This window comes from Colias philodice, chromosome 26 (genome assembly GCF_061535455.1).
Source record: "Colias philodice isolate Cphi_HAF_F1 chromosome 26, ilColPhil1 Martin Lab GWU primary, whole genome shotgun sequence".
Lineage (NCBI taxonomy): Eukaryota > Metazoa > Arthropoda > Insecta > Lepidoptera > Pieridae > Colias > Colias philodice.
This window is the reverse complement of record NC_143111.1, coordinates 7890772-7905185: the sequence shown is the minus strand read 5'-3', so window position 1 is coordinate 7905185 and position 14414 is coordinate 7890772. Positions and strand designations below refer to the sequence as shown.

General features: G+C 32.9%; 4 protein-coding genes across 8 annotated transcripts in view; 2 read left to right on the top strand and 2 right to left on the bottom strand.

Annotated features, from left to right (window-relative positions):
- The window catches only part of LOC149477027 (putative Ras-related protein Rab-33), an 85948-nt gene that overhangs the window by 6253 nt on the left and 65281 nt on the right, over positions 1 to 14414 (bottom strand). The window lies entirely within an intron of this gene.
- On the bottom strand, positions 1935 to 8760 carry LOC149477031 (RNA-binding protein 28-like). Its single transcript, XM_089711379.1, has 11 exons — positions 8263 to 8760; positions 7871 to 7999; positions 7310 to 7594; positions 6637 to 6807; positions 6041 to 6251; positions 5564 to 5741; positions 4757 to 4916; positions 4013 to 4118; positions 3316 to 3480; positions 2811 to 2910; positions 1935 to 2457 (listed from the first exon to the last, which is right to left on the bottom strand). The coding sequence occupies exons 1-11, from the start codon at positions 8528 to 8530 to the stop codon at positions 1960 to 1962; spliced, it is 2271 nt and encodes a 756-aa protein (XP_089567505.1). The 5' UTR covers positions 8531 to 8760; the 3' UTR covers positions 1935 to 1959.
- LOC149477030 (protein arginine methyltransferase NDUFAF7 homolog, mitochondrial) lies at positions 8968 to 11781 on the top strand. The gene is made up of 6 exons (XM_089711364.1): positions 8968 to 9528; positions 9699 to 9839; positions 9978 to 10097; positions 10386 to 10646; positions 10837 to 11028; positions 11542 to 11781. Exons 1-6 carry the CDS (start codon positions 9106 to 9108, stop codon positions 11722 to 11724), a joined length of 1320 nt encoding a protein of 439 aa, XP_089567490.1. The 5' UTR covers positions 8968 to 9105; the 3' UTR covers positions 11725 to 11781.
- Ubr1 (Ubr1 ubiquitin ligase) overlaps positions 13309 to 14414 on the top strand; it is a 53483-nt gene continuing 52377 nt past the window's right edge. For 3 of the 5 annotated variants that reach the window (XM_089711372.1, XM_089711373.1, XM_089711370.1), the window contains exon 1: positions 13309 to 13724. The gene's annotated coding sequence lies outside the window, so the exon portion shown is untranslated. The remainder of the gene's footprint in view (positions 13725 to 14414) is intronic. The other 2 variants (XM_089711375.1, XM_089711374.1) reach the window with 1 other exon arrangement.

The following is a 14414-nucleotide window of genomic DNA, read 5'->3' as shown; positions in this document are numbered from 1 at the left end:
TAACGTTAAACACGCAGTCACGCAACATGCAGCGTGGTGCGGGGCGGTGTGAAGATCGCGGCTTGGTTGCACCATATTTTTTGTTATAGTAAAAATTAATTTCAAATTTAACAGTAACGGCGACTTTAACATTGACAACGAAATGTACATGCAGTATGCACTATGCACCAACGTATTTATCAGCCTCAAGTGAAAAGACATCTCTATTTTAATTGACGCTTATTTACCGAAAACAATAGCTTTAACAGTAAAATTTATTTATTTATTTAAATTTTTATTTATTTTAAAATTAACGTTAACAATAGCTTGAACCAGTGAAATACGAGCGGTTATTAGTTATAGTTAGTGTTAAAATTATGACGTCCTCTATAAAATTTTGCAACTCATATTTTCTCTAACCGTTATTTTAACATGTCTGTTATTGAAAAAGTATTAAATAACATGATGCAACCCAGCCTAAGGCTTGGTGGCACCATATTTTTGTTATAGTGAAGATAAGGCATAAAGATAAGGCATAAAGAAGTTATAGTGAAGATAAGGCATAATTGAATGTCTATTGGCCACATCATGATGTGGTTTGAGCAGATCAATGGTATGAAATCGATATGGGCAAATAAACGCACGGATTTTAGATGAAATGGTCATTTTTTTTTGGTCATATCGTAGATAGTTACATTATTTTTATTATTATTGGTAGAGGTGCTGCAAGCGCTGTGTTTATGTGTGAAGATGGCGAAAATTTTACTATTCGATTACAATATGAAGAAAGCTATGAAATGCTATGAAAAAAAATAATTAAAGAGGAAGAGGTTCGAGTACTATGGAAACTGTGGATATCTTATATTCAAGAAAAAATCGTCTAAAATCCTATAAATATATTTATATGGCCAACGACGTACCGCGTTCTTGTTACCAGATATCTTGAATGGGTTGGATATTAATTTAAGAAATTATATTAATTTTATCACCAAAATAAACATAAAACGTAAACTTAAGCAATATTATCTAGACAAACTGTAGTTGATGTTATAGTTATAAGTATCTATAAAAAAAAACTGTTATTTTTGTGCAATCTTTAGACTCAATTTATGTATTCTACAGTTAAACCGAAATTGTTTTGTTTAAATTATTGTATACGAACATTACTATAAACCTCAGTGGTTTTTTAATTCACAACTGTACACTAATATATCTGTAAACCTATTTTGTTTCTGATAATAAAAAAAAAAAAAAATATATCCTACTTTATTATAATTGTATTTGTTTCTTTTCTAAAAAGCGATTCGCTTCTTCACTACACCATAACACCGTAAGCAAGAGGAAACAGTTCTGTTTTTTTTATTTATGTAACCAAATATTTTTGGGAAATAAAATTACTTCCAACTGCCAACATGTAAATTTTTTTGCCAAGCTTTAAACCTACTTTCTTTTGGAATGCTTCCTACTAATATTATAAATGCGAAAGTTTGTGAGGATTCAGGATGTGTATGTGTGTTTGTTACTCTTTCACGCAAATATACTACTGAACCGATTACAATGAAATTAAGCACACATATAGATGGTAACTCGGATTAACACATAGGATAGGTTTTATCCCGGAAATCCCACGGGAACGTGAACTATGTAGCTTTTTCTTGAAAGCTAACTTATGCAACAAACACTGTTGTTTTGACTTATTAGACACTAGCATTCATACTAGAAAAACCCGCATAGTTCCCGTACTTCTTGGATAAAACCTATCCCATCTGTTAATACAAGTTACCCTCTACATATTTACTAAATTTAATTGTAATCGGTTCAGTAGTATTTGCATGAAAGAGTAACAAATATACATACATCCATCCTCACAAACTTTCGCATTTATAACATTAGTAGGATTAGACAAAGGAGTACAGCAGTAGGTAAATTTTCTAGGAGAATAAAAAAACAGAAAAATCATTTAACAAATATATTTACACATTAATTAAAATCATCATTAAACTTCCTCTTCTTATTCCGTTTGCCAGTTTTATTCTTATTAATCTTTTGTTTCGGTTGCTTCACCCGCTCTCTAGCCGCCATTTTCAAATGCCACGATCTCTTACTCTTTTTCTTCTCCTTTTTAACATTTTGTCTATGTACATCTGCTTGCATCTTTAGTTTATGGTTATTCCTCATTTTGTGTGGCGCGCCTGCTTTGGCTGTTAACCCTGTGTATTCATCTATCTGATCATTATCTGGTCTTTTTACGAATTTTCCTACTGTTTCTTGGGGTTTTTTGTCAAATCTCGCCTTTTTCGCGTAACTCTCGTCGGGTATGGCTGGCCTCTTTCGTTTTCTATTCTTGCCTTTGCCTTTGTTAGCGCCATCTTCTGTGTCCTTGTTGGCCAAAGGATTATTTGCTATCGACTTCTCCAATCTCTTCTTTCTTGCGTTTAACGCTGTTCTGTCTTCAATTGAGAAGGACACGATGGGTCTCTGAAAGGGAATAATAGTTCTTTAATATTTGGTGACCCATTTAGTTATGAAATATGACTCTTAGAGAACTTTTAAGTTAAAATAAGTCCAGAAATAAATTGTTTATTTACTCAAAGGGATATTTTTTAAGATTACAGAGTACACAAACGTTTCTATTGTATGTGTGTACTTCATTTTGGTCTCTTTTAAAAAGGTATATCTTTTTTATCTGTTACGATACGTACAAATTTCTAACAATGCACCAAAGGACATTTAACGACATAAAATCCTCTGTGCACAATTCCATATAAAACTTAAGCTTATATTTTGACTTTGACTAGAAATGACATTCGTATTTAGATTTTTTTACTCACATTATTTTTATCAAATACATCGGGATTGTTGTTCAATTTCCTGAGACACGCGAGCGCGTCCTCGTGCCGCGTGAACATTACGAAGCCGTAGCCTTTGGAACTGCAAACAAAACATAAATATTAATAATAAGAAAACCATACAATAAACTTAAATGTGTGTGTGTGTGTGTGTTACGCGTTTTTTAACTTTTTTTTATTTATGAACAATAATTATTATGCTAAGTGTAACCTCGACTTACTTAATTCACTTCCAAAAAAAAACATTTACACCTATATGACTTTATAATAGACTAACTTTCCGCCCGCGGCTTCGCCCGCTTTGTCTAAAACCTAATAAATTATATACTAAAACCTTCCTCTTGAATCACTCTATCTATAACCGTTCAATATCCGTTGCGTAGTTTGAAAGATTTAAGCATACAAAGGGACAGAAAAAGCGACTTTGTTTTATACTATGTAGTGATGTGTGTGTGTGTGTTGTGCGTATTATAAAGGCCATACTCACGGGTGTTTCCCGTCCTTTTGTAACGGCGCCCTTAAATCCCTCATGACCCGCGCCTCAGTGATAACAGCGCCCTTGCTCGCGAACCGACGGCACAGGCGTCGTAATGTGTCGTCCGTGTAGTTGGGTGTTAGGTTCGATACTACGAGACGGTAGCGGGACACAAATCTAAGGGAAGAAAGGACATAATGAAGATCAATTGAAATTTTATGTAAGTAAATATGTTAATTAGACAGAAAAAAATGCTATTCTGGCTTGGTCTGGATATAAACTCAAACTCATATTTCATTAATTCAGTTATACTTCGTTTAAAAACACTTTTGCATCGCCTTAATAGAGATAGTAATAAACCACCGATTCGGAAAACATTTTCTACAGAGAAAAGCCAACTCTGAAGTAAAAAAATAAAAACAATTCACCTGACAAAGTCATACTTACAAAATAATTATTAACAAAATGATAACTGCATTCCACTCTTTAACGTACCTCCAAATACTCCCATTTAAAAAAAAAGACGTGTGGCACTCGGGGACTGCCGCGGTAAAGCTATTGCATGCTATGCCTTCAAGCCACACCTCCGTATCCGTCCCCGTGGGGAGCGTGAGTTTTTCGTTACGGAATTTCTCGATTCGGTCCCCGCGCTCAAGGCCCGCAATAGAAGCTATGCAATAGCTTAATAAAAAAAAACAAATCAACATACCTATTCAAATTCTTCAACATCTGCGTCTTGCTCTTCTCTAACGCGAGTCGCTTCGCCATATCGCTCGCGGACACGCCCAGCGCCGCCTTCGTGCCGGCCACCACCACTGTGAACCAACTCACTTTGTACTAACTCACTTTGTACTAACTCACTTTGTACTTACTCACTCAGTGCTAACTCATTTCTTAACACTCACACACTGCCATACACACTAACTCATCATCAACATGCTCATCATCATCACGTTCATCGCCAACATCCTCATCACCGTCAACAACTTCTACATTGTCGATAACAACATCAACATCATGATCTTGATCGTCATTAGCCTAAAGTATACTTTCGAATAAAAAAAATGTGTGCGTGTACTAGTGTACATTATAACCTTATTTTTCAAAAAAAATAATTTACTATATGCAACTTGACAGAAATACGTCGAATCACGCGTGGTATGGATAAGAACAAGATGACGCGTAACGGAAAAATGTCACGCGTAACGAAAAAATGTAACACTAAATTTTTTTCCAACCCCGATAAAGAAGTTTCACTTCAAAAATATCGATCGTGGCGCAGAATTTGCGTCTAATCTCTCGATCTTTAACTTCTTCTCTATGGACCTAGCGATCATGTTTCTTTCCATTCTTTATATTTTTATGAAAATTATTGGATTTTCGTAATAGAAAAATATAATATGTAAAAATCGTTTTTGTAATTTAAAAATTGATTTCATTTATATTAACTAACCTCCTTCTTTCACCAAATACAAATTTCTATTATCTTTCGGCTGTTTCTTATCCTTGAGTACATTTTCCCTTTTAAGTGCTGGCTTCACCATCATAACTTGACCGTCGAGTCGGAGTTCACTGGGCGGTAATGCTAAGAAGCGATCTGTGTCTTCTTTGTTCTGAAAAATATATATTTGATAATGGATAAAAGTTTAGTGATGTTCAATTAACAAAAAAAATTACGATAAAAGATTCTACGAAACAAGCAAAACTTCGATTTGGCGAACTTATCAGCGATACAAGGGACTTTGAACATTACTGGCACGTAATAAGGTGTTAATTTCAATGATTTTTTTATAGAACGCCACTCGGACATTTTCAGATGGTCTTTTTAGAGGCGACTGAGTCTAGTTGTTTATGTGCATTGTTGTCTTTGCTCTAAATTTAATTAAAATCAGTTCAGTGGTAACAACTGTATTTAAATGTTACAGATTAGTAATTTCATTAAATGTTGACACTTTTTGTTATTAAGCTACGCCTTATAATAAAGAACCTAGCCTCTCGTAGTATTGTTTGATAAAGCGCGATATTTAGTTTATATAATATTATAAAATTATAAAATACAAGCTGTCCCGGCAAACGTTGTTCTGCCTTACTTTCTTATCACTTAGCGGTATGAAAAATAGATGTTGGCCGATTCTCAGACCTACCCGATATGCACAGGAAATTTCATGAAAATCGGTCCAGCCATTTTGGAGAAGTAAGGTAACTAACATTGTGACACGGGATTTTTATATATTAGATAAAGTTATCCAAACATACATACCACAAACTTAATAAAAGCAGATCCTTTAGAATGTTCGGTGAGTTTGTCCACACACACAAGTGCGTATTTAACGGGGCCAGTTTTTTCCGCAAATGCTTGTAATTGTTCATTATCTATACTAAACGGCACATTTGTTAAGAACACTGTGCATCCATCCTCGGCGTCGTTTAGTTTTATCCTGAAATTTATAGTTTAATACCTTTATTATGTAGTATATTACTTATAGAAAATCAAGTATTGGTGGAATATTTAAAGAGGATACTTTAAATTTATATAATTTAATTTTACTGGGCATATGACAAAACAAATACATCAATATTTCAATTTGTTATTATTACACCTATAAAAAATTAAATGAAATATTACACTTAATGTAATTTTTTTTAATTATAACTATACAGGTGATTATACATTTTCCTCTAAAATGAAAATCACTATAGCAACAGAACTAAATTTGTATCTTCAAACAAAACATACCTTTGCCTTTCTGGTTGTGTACTAGTTACACTTTTATCATCATCCTCTGCTTCATCTTCATCGTCGTCATCCTCATCCTCATCATCCTCATCCTCATCATCCTCTTCATTCCCATCCTCTTTACCATCGTCATCACTTTCATCCTCATCAGAATCGACTTCTGGCTTTTCATCATCTGATTCATTATCACTATTTTCGCTGTCTGACTCACCTATTATAATTTAGAATTTTACACTTTATACTATTAAAAATGTATTAAAATTAGGATAATCTAATTACAGGTTGATTGAGCACAAGGTTTTATAACCCATACTTGTGCACTTATGTGGCCATCCACCATGGACAATTAATTTCACTGAATGTTTTCTCTATTGTACATTTTTTATTATTGCTATCATGACTGATTTTACTGCAACAACATACCTACCTAGAAATGGTTTCTTATTTCTGTAATGTTTCCATATTCTATAGAAGTTATTACTTATTATGCAAGGTTGCAAAAAGATTTGTCTCCATTCAAACAATTGAAAAATCGAAGATATGCAAATCTTTTTTCCAAGATTTTCTTAAGTATGTTATTAGAAATTTAGACTCACTTTTGACTTCCTCCTTAACATCTTCACTAGAAATATTTAGCGGTGGGTGATCATCATCATCATCAGAATCGTCTTCCTTCTTCACCTGGTCTTCCATCTCAATTTGTTGGTTAACAACATGCTGCATGTATTTGTCTTTGGCTACAGCCCAATCAACGGATATGGGACGACCTGTGAAAGAACATAAGAACAATATATAACAATAAAACGAAAGTAATACATAACAAATATTACAATGCAAAAATTATACAAATATAACACACTTTTATTATATAAGTTACTAGTTTTCTGCCCGCTTTTTCTAAAACCGAATAAATTATTTACTAAAGCCTTCCTCGAGAATAAGTCTATCTATTAAAAGAAACCGCATCAAAATCTGTTGCGTAGTTTTAAAGACACAAGCATACATCCCTATGTATGCTTGTGTCCCTACACAGGTACAGAGAAAGCGACTTTGTTTTATACTATGTAGTGATAATTAAAATAACATTAAAACACATTTTTATGTAAAGTGGTTAGAATAAGTCTTATTATGATGTTATTTGAGAATATTACTATAATATAAATCACATATTCCAAAGTTTCAAAGTGACATATCCAAAGTATTATCATTCCCATACAAATAAAAATATTATAAATAGCACATGAATACGGAATGAAAAATTTAACTCACCCAAAAATGGTTTCATATTTGTATTGAGCAGAGCCTTCTTTGCCATTGGTACATTTTTGAAATGAACAAACGCGCAACCAACCAGCTTTCCATCTGGTTTCTTCAATAATTTCACTTCCTGTATAGTACCATAGGGCTCAAAGTGTTCCTTAAGTGTTTCTTCTGTGGCTTTGAATGAAACATTTCTGATGATGAGCCGAGCGTTACGATTTATTCGTACTTGTTTTTCCTCTTTCTTTACTTTCTCCTCTCTCTTTGCTTTCCGCACTTCCCCGTTTTGTTCTTCTGTAAATAAGAGTAGACTTCATCAATAAAAAATAAAAAATGTATATTTATTAAATGTGTGTGTTTTAATTAGTTTTATACCTACAAAAATTGTGGAGAAGAAAAATACTTATGTTTATAGCAACGCATATGTGAATGAAATATATTATTATTAAGATGCTTAATCATATCCAATCCAAAACAATATCCCACTGTCTTCACAAAATATTCTTAATTTTAGGCCCTTAGCTTCTTATGCAAACTATGTTTTGTTTAATCAATAGTTAGTCAACATACCTTTAACTCTAGGTGTTCCCTCTTCATCGTCAGAAGAAAAGCTAACGGTTTTCAGATTTGGTTCTCTATTGGGCAACTCTCCAGTGTATTTGTCCTTTTGTACTGCCCATGACACATATATTGGTCTACCTGTAAGTAGAAAGAGTGATATAACAATGTATTTATATAATATGCCCAGTATTATATAGATTATCCTATCCTACTAACATTATAAATGTGAAAGTTTATGAGGATAGATGTATCCATGTTTGTTACTAGATTTAAATTAAACTTTACAGTAACATAGGTCATCAGAATAATACATGAGCGTCAGAAATATTTTATTTTATCCACGGGTTCGTCCGCGGGTGAAACCTCGCGGCACAGGTAATAAAATACTATACATTACCTACCTAGAAATGGTTTCTTATGTGTTTCAACTAGCGCCTTGTTTGCCATCGGCACATGTGTAAAGTGCACAAAAGCGCATCCAACAAGCCTTCCATCAGGTTTCTTTAATAATTTGACCTCCTCAACAGTTCCATATTTTGAAAAGTGTTCTTTTAATGATTCCTCAGTAGATTTGAATGAAATATTTCTTACTATAAGTCGGGCATTACGGTTGACACCGTCTTTATACTTGGTATTCGCTTCTGAGTCCATATTTCCCTCTTCAGGCATTTTGGCTAATGTTTCCTAAGATCAACACGTGTGGCAAGCACTGTTCGTACCGATTAGGTTATCAGCTCGTATTGTGTATATACAACTGTAAAAATGTTTCTCTACTTTTTATTATGATATATACTATGTAAAGTAATTATACTATTTATTATAAATTATTATAGAAATAAATTTTCTACGTTCCACAAAAAACCACAATTTCGTGTTATTTAAAATACTGTCATTTTGACACTGACACCAAAAATGTTTTTGACATGATTTGGTAGTGTTGTACGCACTGTAGTGGATTTTTTATAAATATAAAATTATACTTTTCTCGAATACATTTAACAAAGGAATCCATTACATTACATAATAATTATCATAAGAACAATAACATGTGAATCGCTTTGCTGAAAAGTATATCATTAAGAACACAAAATTTAAGAACTTAAAAGTACTGTACTTTAAAACCGGTAAAGCATACAAATAATACATCTCTTTGACCAAAACAGCTGATTGTCATTTGTCAAATCGAATTCATAATCGCAAAATTGATTGAAATTTTTATTTTGTAAGCGAAAATAATAAGAAACATGAATATACGAAGCACATATCGTATATTTAGTAGGCCCGCCCTTCTATCTATGATGTGTAAAAGAGAAAAAGGGTACAAAGTTGTAAAGAGACCGGATCCAAAAACCCTACGAATGCCTTCAGTCGCCGATGCTCCTAGTATTATGGATATATTAAAGGAAAAAATACGCTTAAATGGTCCGTTAACTGTAGCTGAATATATGCACATAGTGATAACTAACCCAACAGAGGGGTATTATATGAAAAAAGAAGTAATTGGTCAACAGGGAGATTTTGTAACCTCTCCAGAAATAAGTCAATTATTTGGAGAAGTATTAGCAATATGGTTTTACTCGGAAACGCAAAAGATGGGTTCGGGTAAACCGCTACAAATCGTTGAGCTGGGACCTGGTAATGGTACTTTAATGGTTGACTTTTTAAGGGTGGGTTAGTTTTTAAATAATAAGAAATTAAAGATTAACACAACATAATCTTTATATTTATAAACCTAATGTATTATTGCCACTCAGGAAAGAATTGACTCGAATATTGAATATGTGTTTATACTAGATTCTTACAGATATTTAGTTTAATAAATATATTATCTTGTCAGGTCTTAAACAAGTTTAAATACAAAGCCAATGAGCTGAGTATACACCTTGTGGAAATATCAAAGACAATGCAGTTGTTGCAAGCTGGCAGATTGTGTGTGAACCATAAAGAAAGTGATATTGAATTACCTTATGACAGAGAGGTAATATAGTTCTTTTCATATTTACTATATTTAATTTGATTCTCATGATTATTTTCTTCATTCTTGTCAGTTGCTCTAGAAAGTCAAAATATGAATGAATAGTGGGATATTATTATAATTTTTTTTCTAAATTTCCAGGGTGAAACAGTAAGTGGCATAAAAGTATATTGGTATAATGATCTCAAGAAGGTCCCAGAGAACTTTTCATGGTATATCGCACATGAATTCTTTGATGTATTACCAATTCACAAGTTTGAAGTAAGTATAAATGGAGGTAGATTATTTGAAACAATATAATATTATGTAAGAAAACTACAGTAATATAAGATCCGGTAGTTAGTTATAACACATTAATATTCATAATATGTATAAACCATATAAACAGCAAGTTAGAAAAATTACTTAACAAGTTTTTATTTAGTGTAGATTTAATTTTAATTTTTCTACCAGAAAGTTTGAACATTACATTTTTCTCATTTTTGTGCTTATTTCATGATATCTCTGTAAGGGATAGATACCAGAAATATATTTTTCAATCTTCTGTAGAAAACAGACAAAGGCTGGAGGGAAATTTTAATAGATCTAGATGAAAATCAGAAGCCATACTACAGAATATCGGGAGATGAAACACAAAGCGTCAAATTACTTGTCCGTCCACCTCTAGACGCAGGAGATAGAACTGAGCTAGAAGTCAGCCCAAGGTCTTTGGGAATTGCCAGACAGTTGGCAGAGAGGGTTGACCAGTTTGGTGGTCTTGCGTTGATAGCAGATTATGGGCATGAGGGTGAAAAGGGAGATACTTTCAGGGTAAGATTTTTGTAGTAATATGGCCATAATATACTTGCAAATTTCACAGAGAGGTTAGTGTCATGTAAAATGTGTTTGTTTCGTGAACTAGAACTCAAAATCTTATTCAGAATACCTGCATTTAAATTTTTAGATGTATCAACATTGAAAACTGCATTTGCTCATACTTACAATATTCTTGCAATTTCAGGCGTTCCACAAGCACCAAGTAGTTGATCCATTAGAAAACCCAGGTGTTTCAGATCTCACAGCTGATGTGGATTTTAGTCAGTTACGAGTGGCCGCGTCAAAGGCACCGGGAAGAGATAACTATGCTATCGTCATGGGGCCAGTGCTGCAGAAGGACTTTTTAGATCGCATGCAGGCTAAAGCTCGATTAGAGGTAATATTGCTGCAAGCGACAATAGATTATGAGAAAAAAATGATGCAAATATTATTTTTTTAAGAGATACATAGTATAATTTAAAACTTTTTTTTGTAGCTAAACTAATGTTGTCACTTGCCTGTCTGTGATTGTTGTGTAACTAGCTGTGCTCCGCGGTTTCACCCGCATTACTTCGCTCCTGTTGGTTTTAGCGTGATGATATTATATATAGCCTTATAGGCTCTCTAACACCGAAAGAATTTTTCATATCGGACCAGTAGTTCCTGAGATTAGCGCGTTGAAACAAACAAACTCTTTAGCTTTATAATCTTAATATATATAAATCTCGTGTCACAATGTTTGTCCTCAATGGACTCCTAAACCACTCAACCGATTATAATAAAATTCGCACACCATGTGCAGTTCGATCCAACTTGAGAGATAGGATAGTTTAAACATGTTGGTACCACGGGCGAAAACGGGGCGGACCGCTAGTATTAGTATAGATTACTTGATCATTATTTTTTTCAGGTATTGATAAATAGTGTAAAAAATGAAGAAGATAAGGAAAAGTTAATAGCCTCTTACAACATGCTAGTGGACCCACAGAAGATGGGAGAAAGATTTAAATTTATGGCGTTTTATCCCTCTGCCATGGCAGAAATGTTAGAAAAATACCCTCCCGTGGGGTTTGCTAATCTCACTGTTAATTAGATGTACATGTAACATAATGCTTGTTATGTCTTGTAAATAAATAGTTATTTTAAATTTTGTGCTGTGTTTTATTTCTAGAACTAAAAGAAAATTTCCACATTTTAGTAAATGTAGGTAGACACATGATAAACTAATTTCATAGCAACTATGTGGGGTAGGAAAATATTTTTTAAGCTATTGCATAGCTGCTATCGCGGGCCTTGAGCGGGGGGACCGAATCCAGAAATTCCGTAACGAAAAAACCTCACACTCCCCACTCCGACGGGCACGGAGGTGTGGCTTGAAGGCATAGCATGCAATAGCTTTACCGCGGCAGTCCCCGAGTGCCACACGTCTTTTTTTTTAAAAAACAGCAGTTAAAATATGGTTAAAATCTTTAAAATATATAAAATGCTGTGTGTAGGTACACAGCATTTTATATATTTTAAAGATTTTAACCATATTTTAACTGCTGTTTTTTTTCAATTCATGACGATTTAAAGTCTATGGCTTGCTGGTTCAATAATTAGATAACGGAAAAACGCAAATAACAAATCCTCAAAATATATGGCATAATGAAATCGCTCCTCCGATACACCGGCTCAAGGTAAAAAGTGAACTGTAATAACTAAACCAAGAACTAAACGAAAGAACCACAGAAAGAACTAAAATGTATATATAGTAACGTGTATAGGTATACAGTGGGTATACACAAATGTTTTGTATTATATAATTTTACTTTAAATTAAATGGAATTAAAATTAGGTAAGTAATATATTTATTTATCATAGGAAAATTTCAAAGTTTACCTTAGTTTCGGCACAGGTTTTGGTCTCTCTCACTCGCGAAGTAGAATATAAAACTAAAATTAAAAATAAATAAAGGACCACATTTGAAAACCGTTTTGATATCGAATGAAAATTGTTTTTGTCAGTCTACCAATCACTGCACTCGCTTTTAGTCAATATCCAATCACAACTCTGGGGGCGAGGGTCCCTGACTTCGTGCGAAAAAGACAGAGCTATATATTTTGTCACAGATCTAGACTTCAGCTGAGGCTTCAGCGTAATAATTAACCCTTTGATGTTTATACTCATCACACTCATAGCTTCCCTGCTAAAACAGCCTAGTTATTTAGGTTAGTCCAATTTAGTATAATATGTATATTAATTATTATTCTACAGTACTCATAACGATGATTCTTTTTATTGCTTAACTAGCTTTCCGCCTGCGGTTTCGCCCTCGTTTTCAAAGAAAAACCCGCATAGTTCCCGTTCCCGTAGGATTTCCTGGATAAAACCTAGCCTATGTTGCTCAGTGAAGATGCAGTTTTCTAATGGTGAAAGAATTTTTGAAATCGGTCCAGTAGTCCTCTTTATAATATTAGAATAGATTTATGTTGATATTGAATGTTATTTCAGTAAAAAAAAAATATACTTATGAACTCATGTGAATTAATATCTAAATAAAATACAGACAATGATACAATGCCTGCCCTCGACTTGATCTTGATCGAATAAACAGACATTCTATAACCGGTAATTTTCATGCATTAATTTTATTAATCTGTGATTTCTGTTATTGCCGGTGACGGGTGCTAAGAACTTTATTTTCTAATCTGTGACTATCTATTTATGAATTGTGATTTGTCGCACAATTCTAGTGATTCTAATTTTATTTTAACTTCCTATCCTGATAGAGAGTCATTTTTAATATCTTCAGTAATTATAAATTATAAACCAACACACTTGTAATCAGTAATTAGTTTCTTACTGTATCATTTTCTAGTTGGACTTATTTTTGGTAATTCATGCTGCGATGAAACGTCAAATTTTTCAGTGGTTTGTTGAAGTTGCCAATGAAAGAGAAATCGTGCAGTTGTGAAAAGTTAAAGTGTACGTTCTGTTGAAAATCAATGGTAATAAAAACATTTTGTGCTCTTAAAATAATAATACATAAAAGTGAGGAGACGTTTCTGAACAAAGAAATCCTGTTGGATGATTTAGCGATTACAAACGAAGGTAGGTAAGGTTTTCTTTTGTTGTGATGGTTATTCCGTCGCAGTTTTCATTTTTTGTCTGATGTATTACTTATCGGACTAATAAAAATGTACACTTTTACATTTACGTAACATAAGCTTGTAAACACCTATCTTTATACATTAATAGATTGATCAAGATTAAAATCGAATGTATGTACCTATAAATAAAAAAAATATTATTTTTAATTTATAAAAATAGAAAATTATTCATAGCATCGTATTTAATCTAGTACTCTCTAAAATTTATACAAAATTTTATATTTTTGTAAAAATTGAATACAACTCTAATTAACTTTGATAAAAACATTAAGGAAAGTCACTATGACATTCTTTTTAACTTTGTTACTAATCTTTATCAATAATTTAAACAAAGCTCATGATTTATAAACACTGCTGTTATAATTTTATGCTATGAAGTAATTTTAACAAAATCATCATATAAGTATTAATATTGTTGTGAACTTTCACTATCTAAGTCACGCTATTGACTTCAGTGGACTCAAGTTGAAAGTAAGTGACGTTTGAAAGAAATAAAACAATAAATAATCATTGAGTTTCGCTATTTTAGTTTCTTAATGAACAGTTGTTATTGTGAACAAAAACTACAGAAGACACCTGTTAGACTAGAATCAACATTATAAAATGAAATTTGAAAATTGCTTTTTATTTA

Coding starts and splice junctions, on each gene's coding strand:
- LOC149477031 (XM_089711379.1), bottom strand. CDS start 8,530: ATGCCTGAAGAGGGAAATATGGACTCAGAAGCGAATACCAAGTATAAA. Junction 8,000..8,262: donor ACATAAGAAACCATTTCTAG/GTAGGTAATGTA, acceptor TTCTACTTACAG/GTAGACCAATATATGTGTCA. Junction 5,742..6,040: donor ACACAACCAGAAAGGCAAAG/GTATGTTTTGTT, acceptor TATAAATTTCAG/GATAAAACTAAACGACGCCG.
- LOC149477030 (XM_089711364.1), top strand. CDS start 9,106: ATGAATATACGAAGCACATATCGTATATTTAGTAGGCCCGCCCTTCTA. Junction 10,647..10,836: donor AAAAGGGAGATACTTTCAGG/GTAAGATTTTTG, acceptor TTGCAATTTCAG/GCGTTCCACAAGCACCAAGT. Junction 11,029..11,541: donor AGGCTAAAGCTCGATTAGAG/GTAATATTGCTG, acceptor TATTTTTTTCAG/GTATTGATAAATAGTGTAAA.